Raw genomic sequence first — 15,442 nt, forward strand, 5'->3', positions numbered from 1 at the left:
ACACAACAAGTGCTTGTTACCGTGCGAGCGACACGGTTTCAGCTCGATTCCCTCCACGATGTTCACCATCAGCCTTCCGATACCTGTCGCCCTCTGGGAACGCACTGAGCGAGGGGGCGGAGTTAAGAGTTAGACACAAAAATGACCATAAAAGGGCGCAACAAAAGGAATACCAAGATAGGCTTTCTCTCGCTTCTTCTTCTCCGTCTCAATGAAGAGCTCCGAGGCCGCCTTTATCTTCTGGACCCACGCCGTCCTGCACACATAGTGAACGCAGTCACGTGACAGTCCAACAAATGTCAGCAGCAGTTGTGGCGCCGGTTACCGCTCATTGATGCTCTCGGCTCTCAGCGTGTAAACCCTGTCGATGTGAGAGATGTGGAAGAGAGGCTCGTCTCCCGAAGGGTCCGTCGGAAGCTTCACCAATACTTCATTGAGGAAGATGGGCTGGAGGACACCACACAGATCCGTTACTGGAGGCAAGATACACACTTTGCGTCCTAAACGTGTGAAGTGAATGATTGAATCGCTATCTAGAGCACCAATACAGTCGCCCTCGCAATATCGCATTTTTTCAGGAATGAATTAAAGAATAAATGATGGCTGTTTGGTGGTAGACTCTGGTCTATTATGAGTCAAAACATATTGCAATACAAGTGTATGCAGTAGTATTCTGGTCACTAGGTGGCAGTAATGACACAAAACATTAGTGACGTTTTCGTTTTCAGATCTGATACAGAGTAAAATTCAGGCTGGTATCAGTGAAACCAATCTGATACTTTGCAAATTCACCTAAAGTGAAATTTTTTTTTTTTTTTAAGTAGTGTATTTTATGTCATAGGATAAAGAATACTGTACAAGACATTCAATTTGTTTATTAATTAAAATAAATGAATAATTTAATAATTAATTGAAGTCATTTATTTTTGTATTTGTTTATTTTAAACTTTGACGTATGTTGAGGGTGATTTACAACATAGCCAAGCTCATATACAAGAAAAAAACAAGACAAAATCAGATAAATATGTGAAAATTGTATTTCAAACAATAAAAAAAGAAAATAAGTAAAATAATAAAACCATTAAAAAAATTATTCACTTCTTTAAGAATGAACAGTTCGCTTGATGACATCTAATAATGTCAAAACCTGTATCTAGAAAGTCATAAACAGGTTTTCTATTAACTACAAAAATATTCCATTTATTAACATTGAATCCTATATAGCGGAAATTCACCTAACACGGTTGGGTCTGGAACCACTTAACCGCTATAAACGAGGGACGACTACAGCTAAAAATGGTTAGTGATGTCAGCTTTCATGCGTGTGTGCATCACATGACTTGCACACACACAAATAGGAGCATTAATTCAAATTGCAGGTAGCATTTTCCTCATCAAAATCGAATTTAACAGGAACATCTTTAGAAGAAAAGTGTATTTAAAAAAAGGTTTATACTGTATATTGAAAGAGCCAGGAAGTCACAAACACAATGGTAAAAATATGTTTGTGGTGTTGTCTCACCGTCTTGTACATGCGGTACTGCAGGTGTGTTTTGGATGAGAAGACTTTGTCAGAGCCAGAAGAACCCAAAGGCTTGGTCACCTAATGGATGAAATGAAAGGAAGGAGCGTTCAGTCACATGTGGTGACCCAACCTGCTTTTCAGTATGTGCACTTGCATACTTACAGTAGTTTAAGGAGGAGGAGGATGGAGGAGAAGACGACAGAGGAGGAGGGCGGAGAGAGGAGATAGAAGAAGCAGCAGGAGGTGGTGGTGAAGGAGGAGAAGGAGCAGGAGGAGGAGGAGGAGAAGGAAGAGACAAACATATAGCACGGAAGAGGAGGAGGAGAAGGATGAGAAGCATGAGAACAAGGATGAAGAGAAAAATGAGAGGAAGAATAGCCACCATTGTCAAAGGTTGCACACTCAGGAACAAAGTACACAGGGATTGGCCATATGGCTAGTGGGAATGTTGCTCCAGATGGTGAAGATGGCTTCATGGAGGGCATCCACTGTCTGGAACTGATGTCCATTTTTGTAATCTTTCCTTGATATCCGACCACAAATGTTCTCAACTGGATTCAGATCAGGGGAACATGCAACATCTCCACATAGCCAGCTGCCGTTTGACACCCCTGCACAACCTGAAGCTCCATTGTTCCACTGAAGGATCATGAAGGCGCCCCCTCCACTGTGCCGTGTGGAAAACATCTCAGGTGTCATGAGATCATGAGGTGTCTTGCCATGCCAGTAACATTGGAAGCCATCAGGACCGTCAAGGTTTTTTCTCATCGAGAATAAAACTTCCTTCCACCTTTCAATGTCCCATGTTTGGTGCTCTCCTACAAATTCCAAACGGCCAGTTTTGTGGTGTTGTGAAGGAGACAAGGCCTTTGAATACCTTTTTTTCTTCTCAAAAGCCTTCTCAGACAGATGGCATCTGATGGGTATTGGACTGCACTCGGCACCAGTAACAACCTTCATTTGGGCCGAGGATGGTCCCGTGTCCTCCGGCTCAGGACCAGTGACATTTTTTGGGTCGACCACTTGACTTTTTAGTCCCATAACCGTCAGGATGTTTGAAGAAGTTTCAAAGACTGTCTTACTGCGTCCAACCTCAGCAGCAATGGTGCGCTGCGAGAGGCCTTGCTTATGCAGCTCAACAATCCCACCACGTTCAAAGAGAGAAAGCTTTCTTGACTTTGCCATGCAGAATGAGAATCAAGAACACTAGCCATTGAGCTAAAAGCCTAGACTATCAACTCGATGTCCAGCACGACTCTTAATGTGTCAGAGTGCGAGGGTCTTCACCTGTGTGAGCAGCAGGAAGTCGTTGAAGAGGAAACCGTAGAGCTCCTTGCTGCTCTTGGCTTTGAAAAGTTTGCCGCTGTGAAGGAACTTCCTGGGACCCAAACAGTTGGTGACTGAGTTGAAGACCAGTTGCTGAAAGAGAACACATAGCTAATCAATATTTCTTTCGCTTCTTCTTTCTGTTGGACGAGTGTGGCGCCAAACGGAAACCCAGCAAAGAACAAGAAGATAAACAACCTCAGAAAGGCCTTCGCACTGAACATGAGCCTGGATCCACTCAAGACGATCAGAGTTCTCCTTCTCCCTCACGCCCTCGTTCACCTAAACACAACAAACGTGTATCACTGCTTCACATTTACAAGGAAAGTATGGGAAGAAAAAGCAGGAGAACATTCTGCTGTGGCTCCAAGGTGAAGTGCTAGCCACTCAAAGCAAATAAAAGTCAGTCGCCAATTCAAGGTTTGCCCACAATGACTTGTTGTCACCCTCACCTGAGAGCACAGCTCCTCAGCCTTCTCCAGAGCAGCTTTCAGGTGACTGTGGTCAGGATGAGACTCTGGAGTGTTTTCCAATATCTGTTGGCGGCAAAGGAGAGCAGATGGAAATCAACTATTGTGTGTGTGTGTGTGTGTGTGTGTGTGTGTGCAAGCCATTCATACGTACATTCTTGATGATTAGTGGGTAGCGCGTGACTCTTTGCATGGGTTTGAGCAGGAAGCTGGACAGAGGCATGCCCTTACAGCGAGGGTCCATGGCTAACCTCTGCCAAGAGACACATCAACGGACAACATGGCTTCTTAGAGCCTACTGGACAACTTTTCATCAACTTATTGGACAGATGAGATAGAGAGAGAGAAATGGACCGATACCTTGAGGAAGTCTTTGATTTCGGGGTTGTCGTCCGTTTTCTGCTGAATCAGCGTGGCACCGTTCAGCTGACACGAGCAGAACCTAAAGCCACATTGACACCAGTAAGGTGCGCACTTACACAAGACCAGTGGTCCTCAACTGGACTGGCACCATCACTCCTCAATGACAAGCGGCGACCCCAATTGATCCATTTTTTTCAACTCAACCTTATCATATTTGTTCAATTTAAAGAAGGGGTGTCCAAACCTTTTCCAACTAGGGGCACATACTGAAAAATCTAAGGATGCCACTTTTACATTTTGTAAACCAACCTATTTTTATATTTAAAAAGAAAAAACAGTCTGCATCTCAGCTTTGTGTTATCAGTGACAAACATATTGTTAATATGAATAAACTTTTTGGGTCACGCTTTACAATAAGGTACACACAAATACAGCAGTTACTGAGGAACTAATGACGAAGACACATGAATTTAGACTAGTTACTGAGGAACTAATGAAGAACTAATGAGTAACTAATGGGTAGTGGTTAGGGTTAGGTAGGTTTGTTCCTCATTAACTACTGTAATTTTGAGTACCTTATTTTAAAGTGTTATCACTTTTTGTGCTTATGGTACACTTGTTTGCTAGTTTTTCCATTTTTGCTGTTTTTTTAAGGGATTTCAAACGATTAAAACATGTAATCAAATTAATCGGTATTCAAATGAATTAATGATTAACCACCATTTGCAACTATGTGTGAAATATGCCTTTTTTTTCTTTACTGTGTTTTATGAACAAAACGATAAATGACATACTGTATTTGCAAGTATTAACAGCTCCAAATGAACTGAAACTTTAAATTATGCTAAAAGATAGCACGCATGTCTGAAAATCTAAAACACCAGTCTCTTAAATATTAGCATAAAATTTTCATCACACTTTAACTGTGGTGTGCTGTGTGCTGCAATGCTGCCCTCATTTTGCTCCTCGTTGCAGCACACCCTCATGGAGAGCTAATTGGCAGCACCTGGAGAACATCAGGAGCCTACTTAAGACGCAAGTGCTCCTCCACCTGCTGCCAGATTGTTGCCACTTGATCTTCGACTCAGGCTCTCCTTGTCAGCAGCTAACCTACAGTTTTGCTACTTGTAGTGTATCTCTGCCTACTTGCTATTCTTTGTTCCCTGCCCGGCTTACTCTGGCAGCGTAAGCAATTCTTTTGCTACTGTGCCTGCTTGGTTTTCAGCAGAGCTTTTTGTGTAAGTGTTACTCTACCCACTTTTCGGTAGCTCTTTCAGTTCTTTGTCCTTTTTCCCTGTGATACTTCCGGGTGACCTTGCGTTTGTATTTATTCCTCAGTTGTACTTTGTATCCTGTTTTGTGCTTTTCACTTTTTTGGTTCATCTCGGGATCCAATCTGCGGCACTCGCCGAGCCTAACATTAACTATGTTGTTATGATCTGTGACTGGTTGCGTTCAAAGACCAAATAATTTTTAAAGTTGAATGCCCTGTTTTGAGTGTAGATTGTATTTTCTGGGCTTTCCGAACATACTTAAATGCAGCAAAATGTACTTCTTGAGTAAGTTACGCTAGTGTTAAGAATGTCCACATACTGTTTTTCTTTGTATTTCTGTTTATTTAGACCAAACATACACGCATAATAAAGATGTTATTGTGATGTTCCGAGTGTCCCTGAATGCACCACCTCACTGTCGTCTAGTGACAATGAGGTAGTGTGATCCCGAGGAGGAGTAGAGATGTGTGTGTGTGTGTGTGTGAGTTGGAGATACATGTATGTGCTCTGGTCAAAATAAAGTTTTAAAAGAGCGTCAGACTGTGGGGGGACAGTATTGTGCTCCTGTCTGTCGTCATAACAGAGAGGGGTTGCTTGACAAGGTGCGCATGCATTAATTACCCTAAAAATGTTAACGTAATTAAGTAAATTGGTTACCGTGGTGAACACGTTAATTTTTGACAGCCCTATTTTTATATTGAAACTTTCTTCTCGTACATTTTTTTCCTCTAAATATTATGTCTTTATCTTATTAGAACTTTTACCAAACCTAAGTTTTCTAAAATTGCAACTTGGATTCGGATCACTGTCTGGATCCAAAATTTTTTTAAGGGATTCTTTAACATTGCGAGATACGACCATTTTTGGAATTTGTGCAAACAACTCCACAAAAAAGGGTCAGAGCACTTGGGAAAAAAAAACGGGACAAGTTTCCAACAGGTTCTACGAAATATCAAAGACTGATCCAAAAAATGTAGGATTATTATTTTGGTGTGAATCACAATATGGGGGGGAAGTATGCCGCTTGGCAGAGGTCTGCGCTCTCCAAGTGCATCTCTCGTGCTCCTAATGTTTTGCCTGTATTCTGCTCTTTTTCCATTTTCGCTGTTTTTTTTTTGTTTTTTTTTACTTTTCTTGTTTAATGTATTATTTTTATGAGAATGTGCCAATGGCCAATAAAAAAAAAAACAAACAAAAACACACAAACGCCCCCGGGCCGCACTTTGGACACCCCTAATTTGAAGGGACTGTTTGTAACAACATGGGATGCAGCGGTGAGTTACTGTCCTCTCTCCGGTGCTCTTCTCCAGCGGTTATCTGACAGCTGTGTGTTGGACGTACGGCATGTTAAGTCCCCACTCAATTTCCTTCCTCTCCCTTCTTCAAGCTTGACAAAGTCGCCCAGAAAACATGGCATGCACCTCGCGGTGGCGTAGCAAGCGAATAGCAATGACAAGATTCCGAGGTGCATTCACCATCATTAAAGTTGTCTGTTTGTGTTTTTTTGGGGGGGGGTTTGACCCACAACCTACTGAAAATAGTTCCGCGACACACTTTTGGGCCCCGACCCACCATTTGAGAATCCTGCACTAGGACATTCGTGATGTGATGTGACGTGACAGACATGGGTGCCATTGCCTCTCCTTCACACCGATCATTCATTTTACAGAGTGAATCTCGGACTTTGTGGATTATTTCCATTCTTATTTGGAGTCGTTGCAAAGGGCCGACTTGGCACGCACCTCGTGGTGGCATGGCACAGACGAGAACGCGAGGTGCATTCACCAACATTGGGACTCAAAACAGTTCAACAACCCATTTTTGGGTCCAAAAATGGCCCTCGGGCCGCACTTTGGACACCCCTGGCCTAGTGTTTGAGTATGCCGTCAGAAAAGACTATGCTTGAGATCACCTGATGTACGGCTGCATGTGCGGCAGCTGATTGGTCAGGATGTCACCAATCATCTTCACCGGCATGCGGTCACCTGACATCTTCTTCCTCACCCTCAGAGCCCTGAGGACATCACGTTTGCTTGGGTGACATTTTTGTCAAAGTACAGCATGTTAATTACTGTCATACGCATCATAATCGTTTACTTGAGCAGCTTGATGTTGCACATGATGAGCTCCTTCCAGTTGACGAAGATCATGGCCACCTCCTTCTCGCTCAGCAGCTCGCACTCCAGCAGAGGCTTGTGGAAGATCTGCACGAGAAGTCCAAATGTGCATGCAGGATGGAGATTAATTTCAACATGCACAGGATGTGAATCAATAGACGCGTCCGGTTGGAAACTACATTTGCGTCTAATTCAACTCAGCATACAAAATGCATTCTTTGCAGATGCTACTTCTCGCTTTATCCAAACAGTCGCTCAAAGGTGACCCCACATGTCTCACTATGAAGCAGAAGAGCCGCCTACAGTATTGGATTTTGTACGTTTACTCTTTCAAAGATATGAACATAATTTTACTGCAGTTTTACTTCAACAGAGAGTGACAGAATGCGAAACAATTAACTAAAAAACCTGAGGAAAAAAAACAAGATGATAAGTAAATATTCTCAGTCATTTCATATTAAGCCTGACAATAATGTGGAACACGTGTGCCACTATGAGTTTCCCCATGGAGACAATAACTTGTAGTACAGCTGCGCCATCATTTCACTCCTATTTCATAGTTATCTATGGCAGCTGTATGTCAAAAATGTTTGTTGAAGTAAGTACTTCCATTTTGTTATTTATCAATCTTTTTTGGTGTCATGAGCACTTGAAATCTTCATTTGTCCCTTTCATTTATCATTTATTATGCATTTCCAATTGTTTCCTTCAAGTAAAACTATAAAAATGTGTGTTTTGTGTTAACATTTTTGGCTTTCTGGAACAGATTAATTGGATTTACATTCGTTCTTATGGGAAAAATTGACTGGGTTAACGTTCGTTTCGGTTTGAGACGCCCCTTATGGAACTAATTAATGATGATAACCAAGGTTCCACTGTAAATCTCCACTCATTATGTGGGTAAAATACACACAAACACTGTCCATTCAAACCTCTCCCATATTCTGATCCTTCATCTTGTACTGGTGTTACTGGTTTGAGTGTGTTCTCACCTCGGTGACAAGCTGCAGGTCGTTGACGTAGTTCTCCTCGGTGACAATGAGCTCGTGGATGTACCCCTGCCGCTTCCTCTCCATGGGACTCAGCATGTCCAGCAGATGCAGGTCAGCGCACCCTGCAAACACACGACACACACACAGGAGCAGCAGTATGACACACACCAGCAAACAATGCAGAAGAGAGGTCATGATATACATACCTCAAGTCAGAACCGACAATAAGCAATTCATACTGCGAGATGGTTACTTGCAGCGTACTTCAAGACAGTACAATCACAATATGCTGCAAATATACCACCTTGTGGTTGTAAGCGCTATGATTTTCTGATGAGCTTGGATCTTTTTGTGGTACAGTCGTCCCTCTATAATTCGTTTCTTCAGAAATTTATGAATTAAGTTTGGTGGTAGTCTACAGTCTATTATTAGTCAAAACCTATTGAAATACAAGTGATATGTAGTATTCTAGCCACTAGGTACCAGTAATGACAAAACATTGATGAGACATTACCTTAACACATGAAGTCAGCCATGGTATGTCCCACATGATAGAGGGAAAAACAAAGTTCTCCTCTCATCCCGTGTGGAAGTGGTACGTTTTCGGCTTCCTAAGTTATTCTAGGCTAACTGATAAGTCTTGAGCACCAATTTCTCAGTAACAAAAGTAGCCACTGTCTGTCCTAGAGGTTGCTAGATGACATCCTAATTTGCGTCTTCTTTGCATATCATGTGGTAAGAGATACTGCGAGGAAAAAAGCATAACCTCGTCGGACAGACAAAAAAGTGAGTAAATTATGTTCAGAGCTACAAATAAACTTGATTGATGGTGTGTTCATTTAAAATTGGCCATCACTTTATCAAATTAAAATAACATTAACATTTTATCTCAACCAGCTCCTCTCAAAGTCTAGACAGCGTAATAATTACATCCAAACTCGCCTCCAGCCTACACACGCATTATCTTGTTTAATTTATCACACATTATTCTACCATTACATGTTCTGACACACTGGCAGGTAAGTGACAGAGTCTGAATAAGGCTTGAGTGTATAATGTGCCAGAAAAATCTCCAACGATGCCAGCTTTTGAGAAAATATGTCACCAAGAGGGTTTGGAAAAGTCGCCAGATTTACTGACAAAATTACCACATTGGCAACGCTGGTCTCGAGTCCCTGCAGCACATGAGTTGCAATGTGGCGTAAACAATGAATATTAGAAGTGTAAAAGATGACTATAAAGGTGTTATTGCATGTCGACAGGGCTGTAATAATGTTAAAGTTGTATGTAGAAAGTCACAAACAGGTTTTCTATGCTCCAACTCCGTTTATCCGTTTATTAACAATGAATCCTAAACTCACTTAACACGGACGCGTCTGCAACCAACTAACCGTGTAAACGAGGAACGACTGTACATATTCATATGATTTTGTTAAACAGAGAAGACAGTTGTCAGTTTTGAATGGAACTTGTAGTGTGGCTGCTCAGTGTGTGTGTGTGTGTGTGTGTGTGTGTGTGTCTGAGTAACGAGGACAGCGGACGCCAGTGTGTCTCAGAGCGTTTAATCATCACGACCGATCAGATTCACCGCTTCACTCCAATCTCCACCCATAAAATGTGAGCACATTGGGAGTAATGAGCGCCGTGCTTACATTCGGTACATTGCATTCATCCTGTATGCAAATAAAATCTTTGATAAAACAGCTCAATCACGCCTCATTTTCACACGCACTGACAAGTGCAGTCTGGTTACATTTGGCTGTTAATCCATTCATTGGTTCATCGGGTTTGCTAGTCGTTAAAAAGCCCGCCAACTCCATGGTGCAATTTTACTAAAAATGGTTTGTTTCGAGGCTAAATAAAATACAGTCGGCCCCGATCACCTTGCTCCATGACAAGCTGAGAAGAACGCTCGTGTTCCGCTTGTAACACGTGAGCGTCATCTTCAGCCTTCACCAACGGGATGTGAGCGGGTTAATAAAATTAAAGAAATGTTAATAATCATCATTTCATTGCCTTTGCGAGCGTAAACATTAAAATCACAATACTGTCATCTGGTTAAACAAATACACACAATATGGCAACTGCTACAATAAGTGTCTGTTGATACGGGAACAAATGGAAGGGGGGGGAGTCTTGTCGCTGTGAGAAATGGGCGGTGTTGTAACTGTGCTCTCTTCCTGTCCGTCAGTATTATACCTTTTCAAATTAACTTTATGTTTGATTAAAAAACCGTGCAATGTGACTGTTTCCCGGTGGGGTTTGTTGTCATGGCCAACGGAGGCAAATTCTCAAAAGTTTCAGTGCATGAAGGCTGCCGACAGTTTTGTCTTTGTGTGTGTGTGTGTGTGCGTGTGTGTATGCGTTTGAAACCTGATTTGAGTTTTTGAAGTGAAAATGAATGAACTTGATGAGCTACACCAGCTAAGCTCCGTCTGAGCACGCTCCAGGTCAGCCACACACATTTGCAGCAAGCGTTAAAGCAAAAGTGCACTTTTTCTGGAATTTTGCCCATCATCCAAAATCCTGAAGTGAGATATATGTAACACGCGTCTTTCATGTAATGGGACACACCTATTCCACCTATAAAGCTTTATAAGGCACGCAAGTTCACGAGACGTTATGATACACGAGATGGAGTCTATGAGACAAGATTTTAACTTTACTTTTAAGAAAAGTACAATAAAAAAAATATTATATTGCAATCTCCTAATTTCTACTACGTTAAACTCTTCTGCACTCTGTATGCTAGTCACCCACCGACTGACTGTAAGACTGACAAAAGGGCTCACTCCATTCATGCCATTGTTATATGGAACAAGCGCAAGTTACGCTAATGCTTAAAATAATGACCAAAATACAGCAAAATACTGTAAGTATTGCATGTTATCATGAATGTGCCTGTTACTACACGCTCAGAGCATGGGTGTCACAAAATCTTGTGTCACAGGATCTCGCGAGATTCAAAAATGATTTCTCGTTCAGAAAAAAAATGTATTGGCCTGGGATGTTATTAAAATAATTATTTAATCACACAAAAAATGAAAATAAACATCATTTTACTGGCCACAATATATTGCCATGCGCATGCGTGTCTGTTTTACTCGTCTCTTGCCTCCAAACAAGCTGGAAGCAGGTTTGACTCTGTGCATTGGTTTCAGCAGCTTGGCATGTTTGTTCTACAAAGCAATGGAATGAACAGAGTGAGCCCTTTTGTCAGTCACAGTCTCTTTGTCTCGGTGGGTGAAGGTGGGCCTGGAAGCATACACTCAGCGCAGAAGAGAGTAATGTAGTAGAAATTATATTTGTACACTGCAATATATTGTCATATATTTTTTCATTGTACTTTCCTTAAAAGTAATGTTAAAATCGCGTCTCGCACCGTTCACCCAGTCTCCTGTATCGTCTTGTCTCGTGAACAGAGTGTCTCGTGACACCCTAATATAAAACCATAAAACATTTTTGGAGGTTTTTGGAGCACAACAAAGCCAAAGACATGTGTTTATGTCTCACTAAAGACTGTGGAAGATGGGCAAAATTCCAAAAAGAGGTGCAGTTTTCCTTTAAAATGGTCTGAGCTGGAATGATTCACTAGTACCGAATGTGTGTGTGATCGTCATAGCAACAGTCAAGGCAATAAACACATAAAACATAAAAAAAAATATAGAGAGAACATAGAGTAAATACGTCATTATTAAAATGTTAAAACTACTTTGTGTTTGTGTGCTGTTAAAAGTCCCAAACTTTGTACCATGTTGTGTTTGCTGCTGGTTTGTTTAGTGGTAACGACTCGCTGCCTTCCGCTCCGGCCGCTCACTCCCTCGCCCGCCCTCCTTGCACCGTGTGACATTAGCTGCTGCGGGACTTATCTCGATACTGCCTGCCCCACCCCCTCCTCCTCCGGAGAGGAGAGGCAATGAGGGAAGGAGTGGGGGACGGGTCTTTGCCTTAAAAGTTTAGCACTGAAAGTCGTCCCTCCAGCAGATAGTGGGTCTTTCTGTGAAGCTGCAGGGAGGGGAGGGGTTAGTGGGCAAGGGGGTGGAGCCAGCACTTTTGGCTGACAGGTGAACAAAGCTGCTGAACCAGAGCAAGGTTAAAATAAAAGTTGAAGCAAGAAGGGATGAGAGCTGAGCTACTGGTTCTAACAGTGACAGAATCTCCCTTAAAGCCACAAAACGACCCACTATCCACTTCACCACGCTAGCTTTGGGCCGTGTCACGGTCTGTGTGTGTGTGTGTGTGTGTGTGTGTGTGTGTGTGTGTGTGTGTGCGTGTGTGCGCGCGCGTGTATGTATGTGTGCGTGTATACAGTCACAGTTAAAACAACTACATGTAAATGAGTCCAATCAGGGAGTCACGCCTCCTCGTTTGCCTCGCCTCTCACTGTTTGTTCAAAACAGGAGGAGGAAAGATGGCGGCGAGGCGAGCAGACAAGACAGACGTCTCGCCACCAGTGGGCGCTCTTAACTTTAAAGTCTGTCTGTCTCTCTTGGCTTCTATTGGTGGAGGTTCGCCATTTCCGGGTCATGTGACCTCTTGCTGCTGTCCCATTGCTTGAGTGGCCTAGTGGGCGTGGCCTAGTGGGTCTCTTTGAGGGCTTTGAGGAGAGGGGGGTTCTGGGTAATGATATGATCCTAGAGAGAGGACGACAACAACAACATCAACAAAAAACAACTAAACAAAACAACAACAACAACAACAACAACAAATTGGGTGCTAGGTGGGTGGAGCATGCAGTGGAGACATAGCCGGCATATGGGTAGAAGTAGAGCATCCAGAGCAGGTGATAGCAGGCAAGACACAAATATCTCACTAGTTGGAATGTCATTTAAATAACGCTAAGCTTCTACATGCTTTGTTCAATGCATTGCTCTAGAAACTCTACATCTATGGTGGATCATGCCAGGGGACAAGCAGGAAGAGCGGAAACACTAATGCTAACTAATAAAACACATGCATGAACACACGAACATGGTGTGTGTGTGTGTGTGTGTGTGTGCGTGTGTGTAGATGTTATGAAGGAGGCCCAAAGGAAAGTCAGGGTCAGAAACCTTGGATTAGATGGTGACAGAGGGACAGCGTCTCCACACCTGACACTGGTGTGTGTGTGTGCGCGTGTGTGTGTGTGTGTGTGTGTGTGTGTGTGTGTGTGTATCATGTACTTGTGTTAGAGAACTTTGTATCACACCAAGAGGACGTCAATGTGTGTTTGTGAAGCAGGTCTACATGTGACGTGTGTGTGTGCGTGCGTGCACTCACACTGCGTGCTGGGGTCTGTGTCTGTCGTGAGCTTGACATAGTTGCTAGGAAACAGACCCTCCCGACCGTTGAGCTCGCCTTTCCACCAATCACAGTCGTCCTTACTGAGCACAGTTATCACCTGACCCTTCTGGAAGGCCAGTTCGTCATCATTCTGAGCCACGTAGTCGTACATGCCAATCACCTGGCACACAGCTGCGCAAAGAACATTCCAGGTGTTTTACACTGCTGATGTGAAAAGTGTGCGTGTGGGTGGGTGCGTGCGTGTGTGTACCTGTGCTGGCAGGGGCCAGTTTAGGCGGGGTGGGCTCAGTGGGCGTGGTCTTGCTGGTACTGGGGCTGAGTAGCTTTACATAATTGGCCGGAAACCATCCAATTTGTCGTTTTTTCCCTCGGGCCTGGACCAATAAAAGCACAGAATGTCCTCAGAATACACAGTAAAATATTTAGAATAGTGTCGTCCCTCGTTTATAGTGGTTAAGTGGTTCGAGACCCGGCCGAGACACAATGAATTTCCGCAATTCCGCAACTACAGCATTCAATGGAATATTTTGGTAGTTTCTTCTCAAGTTAAGAAGACCAAAATTTACCACTTCTACACAGAATGGGAGGAGAACTTTTTTCCACTCTATCATGTCGGACATGCCATGGCTGACTTCATGTAGTGTCAAGGTAACATAATGTAATGTAAGGTAACGTCTCAATGTTTTGTGTCGTTACTGCCACCTTGTGGCCAGAATGCTACCTGTCACTTGTATTTCAGTTTGTTTTGACTAATAATAGACCATAGTCTACGACAAAATTGCCATCATATAAATAATTTCTGGAAAAACGATGTAGCGAGGGAGCGGTAAGGGAACCGCGATATTGCGAGAGACGAACTGTAGTCATCATATGAGCTGAGTACCTGAAGCTCCCCTTCCCACCAGCCCCCAGGGTTCTTCTTCCTGATGAGGATGAGCTGGCCCGGCGCTAATGTCAGCTGCTCCGCACCTGTCGCAGAGTAGGGGGCGATGACCTGGGCAATCTCTGATGAAAGGACAGGAGCGCAAGAGGGTGTGGATTCAGTGATCATATTTTGACAAAACAGCATCAAGGTCATTTTTCTTTTATTAAACTAAATTGCCTTACCATATATTTGTTAAATGACACATCTTGGTTTTGACTTTGTGGACTAATTTGAAGTCTTTCTAGTGCTTTCTATTATGAAAGTTTGTGAATTATAACTGTGGAGGAGCAATTGCAATGCAGTCCACTGCACACGTGCATGTGTGCACACGTTTGTATCGGTGTATCAATTAAAAAAGCACTGTCGTCTGGTAGAAACTTGCTGCTCCTCCACATTGAGAGGGGCCAGATGAGGTGGCTCAGGCATGTATCTGGTCAGGATGCCTCCCTGACGCCTCCATGGGGCAGGTCCGACCGGCAGGAGGCCTCAGGGAAGACCCAGAGAGAGACTGTGTGTCCAACTGGCCTGGGAGCACCCCGTTATCTGCCGGCAGTAGCTGAACGAAGTATCCGGGGAAAGGGAAGTCTGGTCTTCCCTGCTAAGACTGCTGCCCCCACAACCCGACCTCGGATAAGCGGAAGATGGATGGATGGGTGAGTGGGTGGATGGATGGATTTAGCCCAATCCCTCCCTCAAAACCCGCACACACACGGTGAACACATGCACACCCCAAGTGTAACTCTAGAGGAGCGATCACATTACAGTCGACTATGCTACACATGCACGTATTTGAAACGCCCCACACACACTCCACCCACTCCCCAAACCCTGTACCTGGTTTCTTTCCTAGGCTGCCTGTCTTCCCTGCTGATCCTAAAGACTGGAGACAGAAAGAGTCAAATGAGAGTACTCTGAAGCATACCACAGCAGCCAATCATTTATCATTTTGTGGGCATTTTTTGATTGAAATCAATTCAATACATACAATTGCCTTTAATTGATTACTATGTTATGTTAGCTTTCCTGTTAGTTACATTTCACCTTTGTCCAAAAGGCTTCTTGAGTTCTCAAATTTTAGGTGTGGAGTTTCCCTATTTACTGTATGTCTGGTGGGTGTGTCCCCCAGGGGTGCTCACACTAGGGTGGATTGCTGTGGCCCAGCGTGGC

General features: G+C 43.4%; 1 protein-coding gene across 10 annotated transcripts in view; it reads right to left on the reverse strand.

Annotated features, from left to right (window-relative positions):
• The window catches only part of itsn1 (intersectin 1 (SH3 domain protein)), a 68,682-nt gene that overhangs the window by 6,965 nt on the left and 46,275 nt on the right, over positions 1–15,442 (reverse strand). For all 10 annotated transcript variants that reach the window (XM_054798001.1, XM_054797994.1, XM_054797996.1 and 7 more), the window contains 16 exons: positions 15,110–15,155; positions 14,234–14,355; positions 13,601–13,724; positions 13,327–13,521; positions 8,068–8,189; positions 7,056–7,162; positions 6,871–6,972; positions 3,682–3,763; positions 3,476–3,574; positions 3,304–3,387; positions 3,050–3,133; positions 2,813–2,944; positions 1,523–1,603; positions 326–447; positions 174–256; positions 21–104 (listed from right to left, as the gene is read on the reverse strand). In XM_054798001.1, the coding sequence (XP_054653976.1) occupies positions 21–104; positions 174–256; positions 326–447; positions 1,523–1,603; positions 2,813–2,944; positions 3,050–3,133; positions 3,304–3,387; positions 3,476–3,574; positions 3,682–3,763; positions 6,871–6,972; positions 7,056–7,162; positions 8,068–8,189; positions 13,327–13,521; positions 13,601–13,724; positions 14,234–14,355; positions 15,110–15,155 (1,669 nt within the window). The remainder of the gene's footprint in view (positions 1–20; positions 105–173; positions 257–325; positions 448–1,522; positions 1,604–2,812; positions 2,945–3,049; positions 3,134–3,303; positions 3,388–3,475; positions 3,575–3,681; positions 3,764–6,870; positions 6,973–7,055; positions 7,163–8,067; positions 8,190–13,326; positions 13,522–13,600; positions 13,725–14,233; positions 14,356–15,109; positions 15,156–15,442) is intronic.

The sequence above is a fragment of the Dunckerocampus dactyliophorus genome, chromosome 14 (genome assembly GCF_027744805.1).
Source record: "Dunckerocampus dactyliophorus isolate RoL2022-P2 chromosome 14, RoL_Ddac_1.1, whole genome shotgun sequence".
Lineage (NCBI taxonomy): Eukaryota > Metazoa > Chordata > Actinopteri > Syngnathiformes > Syngnathidae > Dunckerocampus > Dunckerocampus dactyliophorus.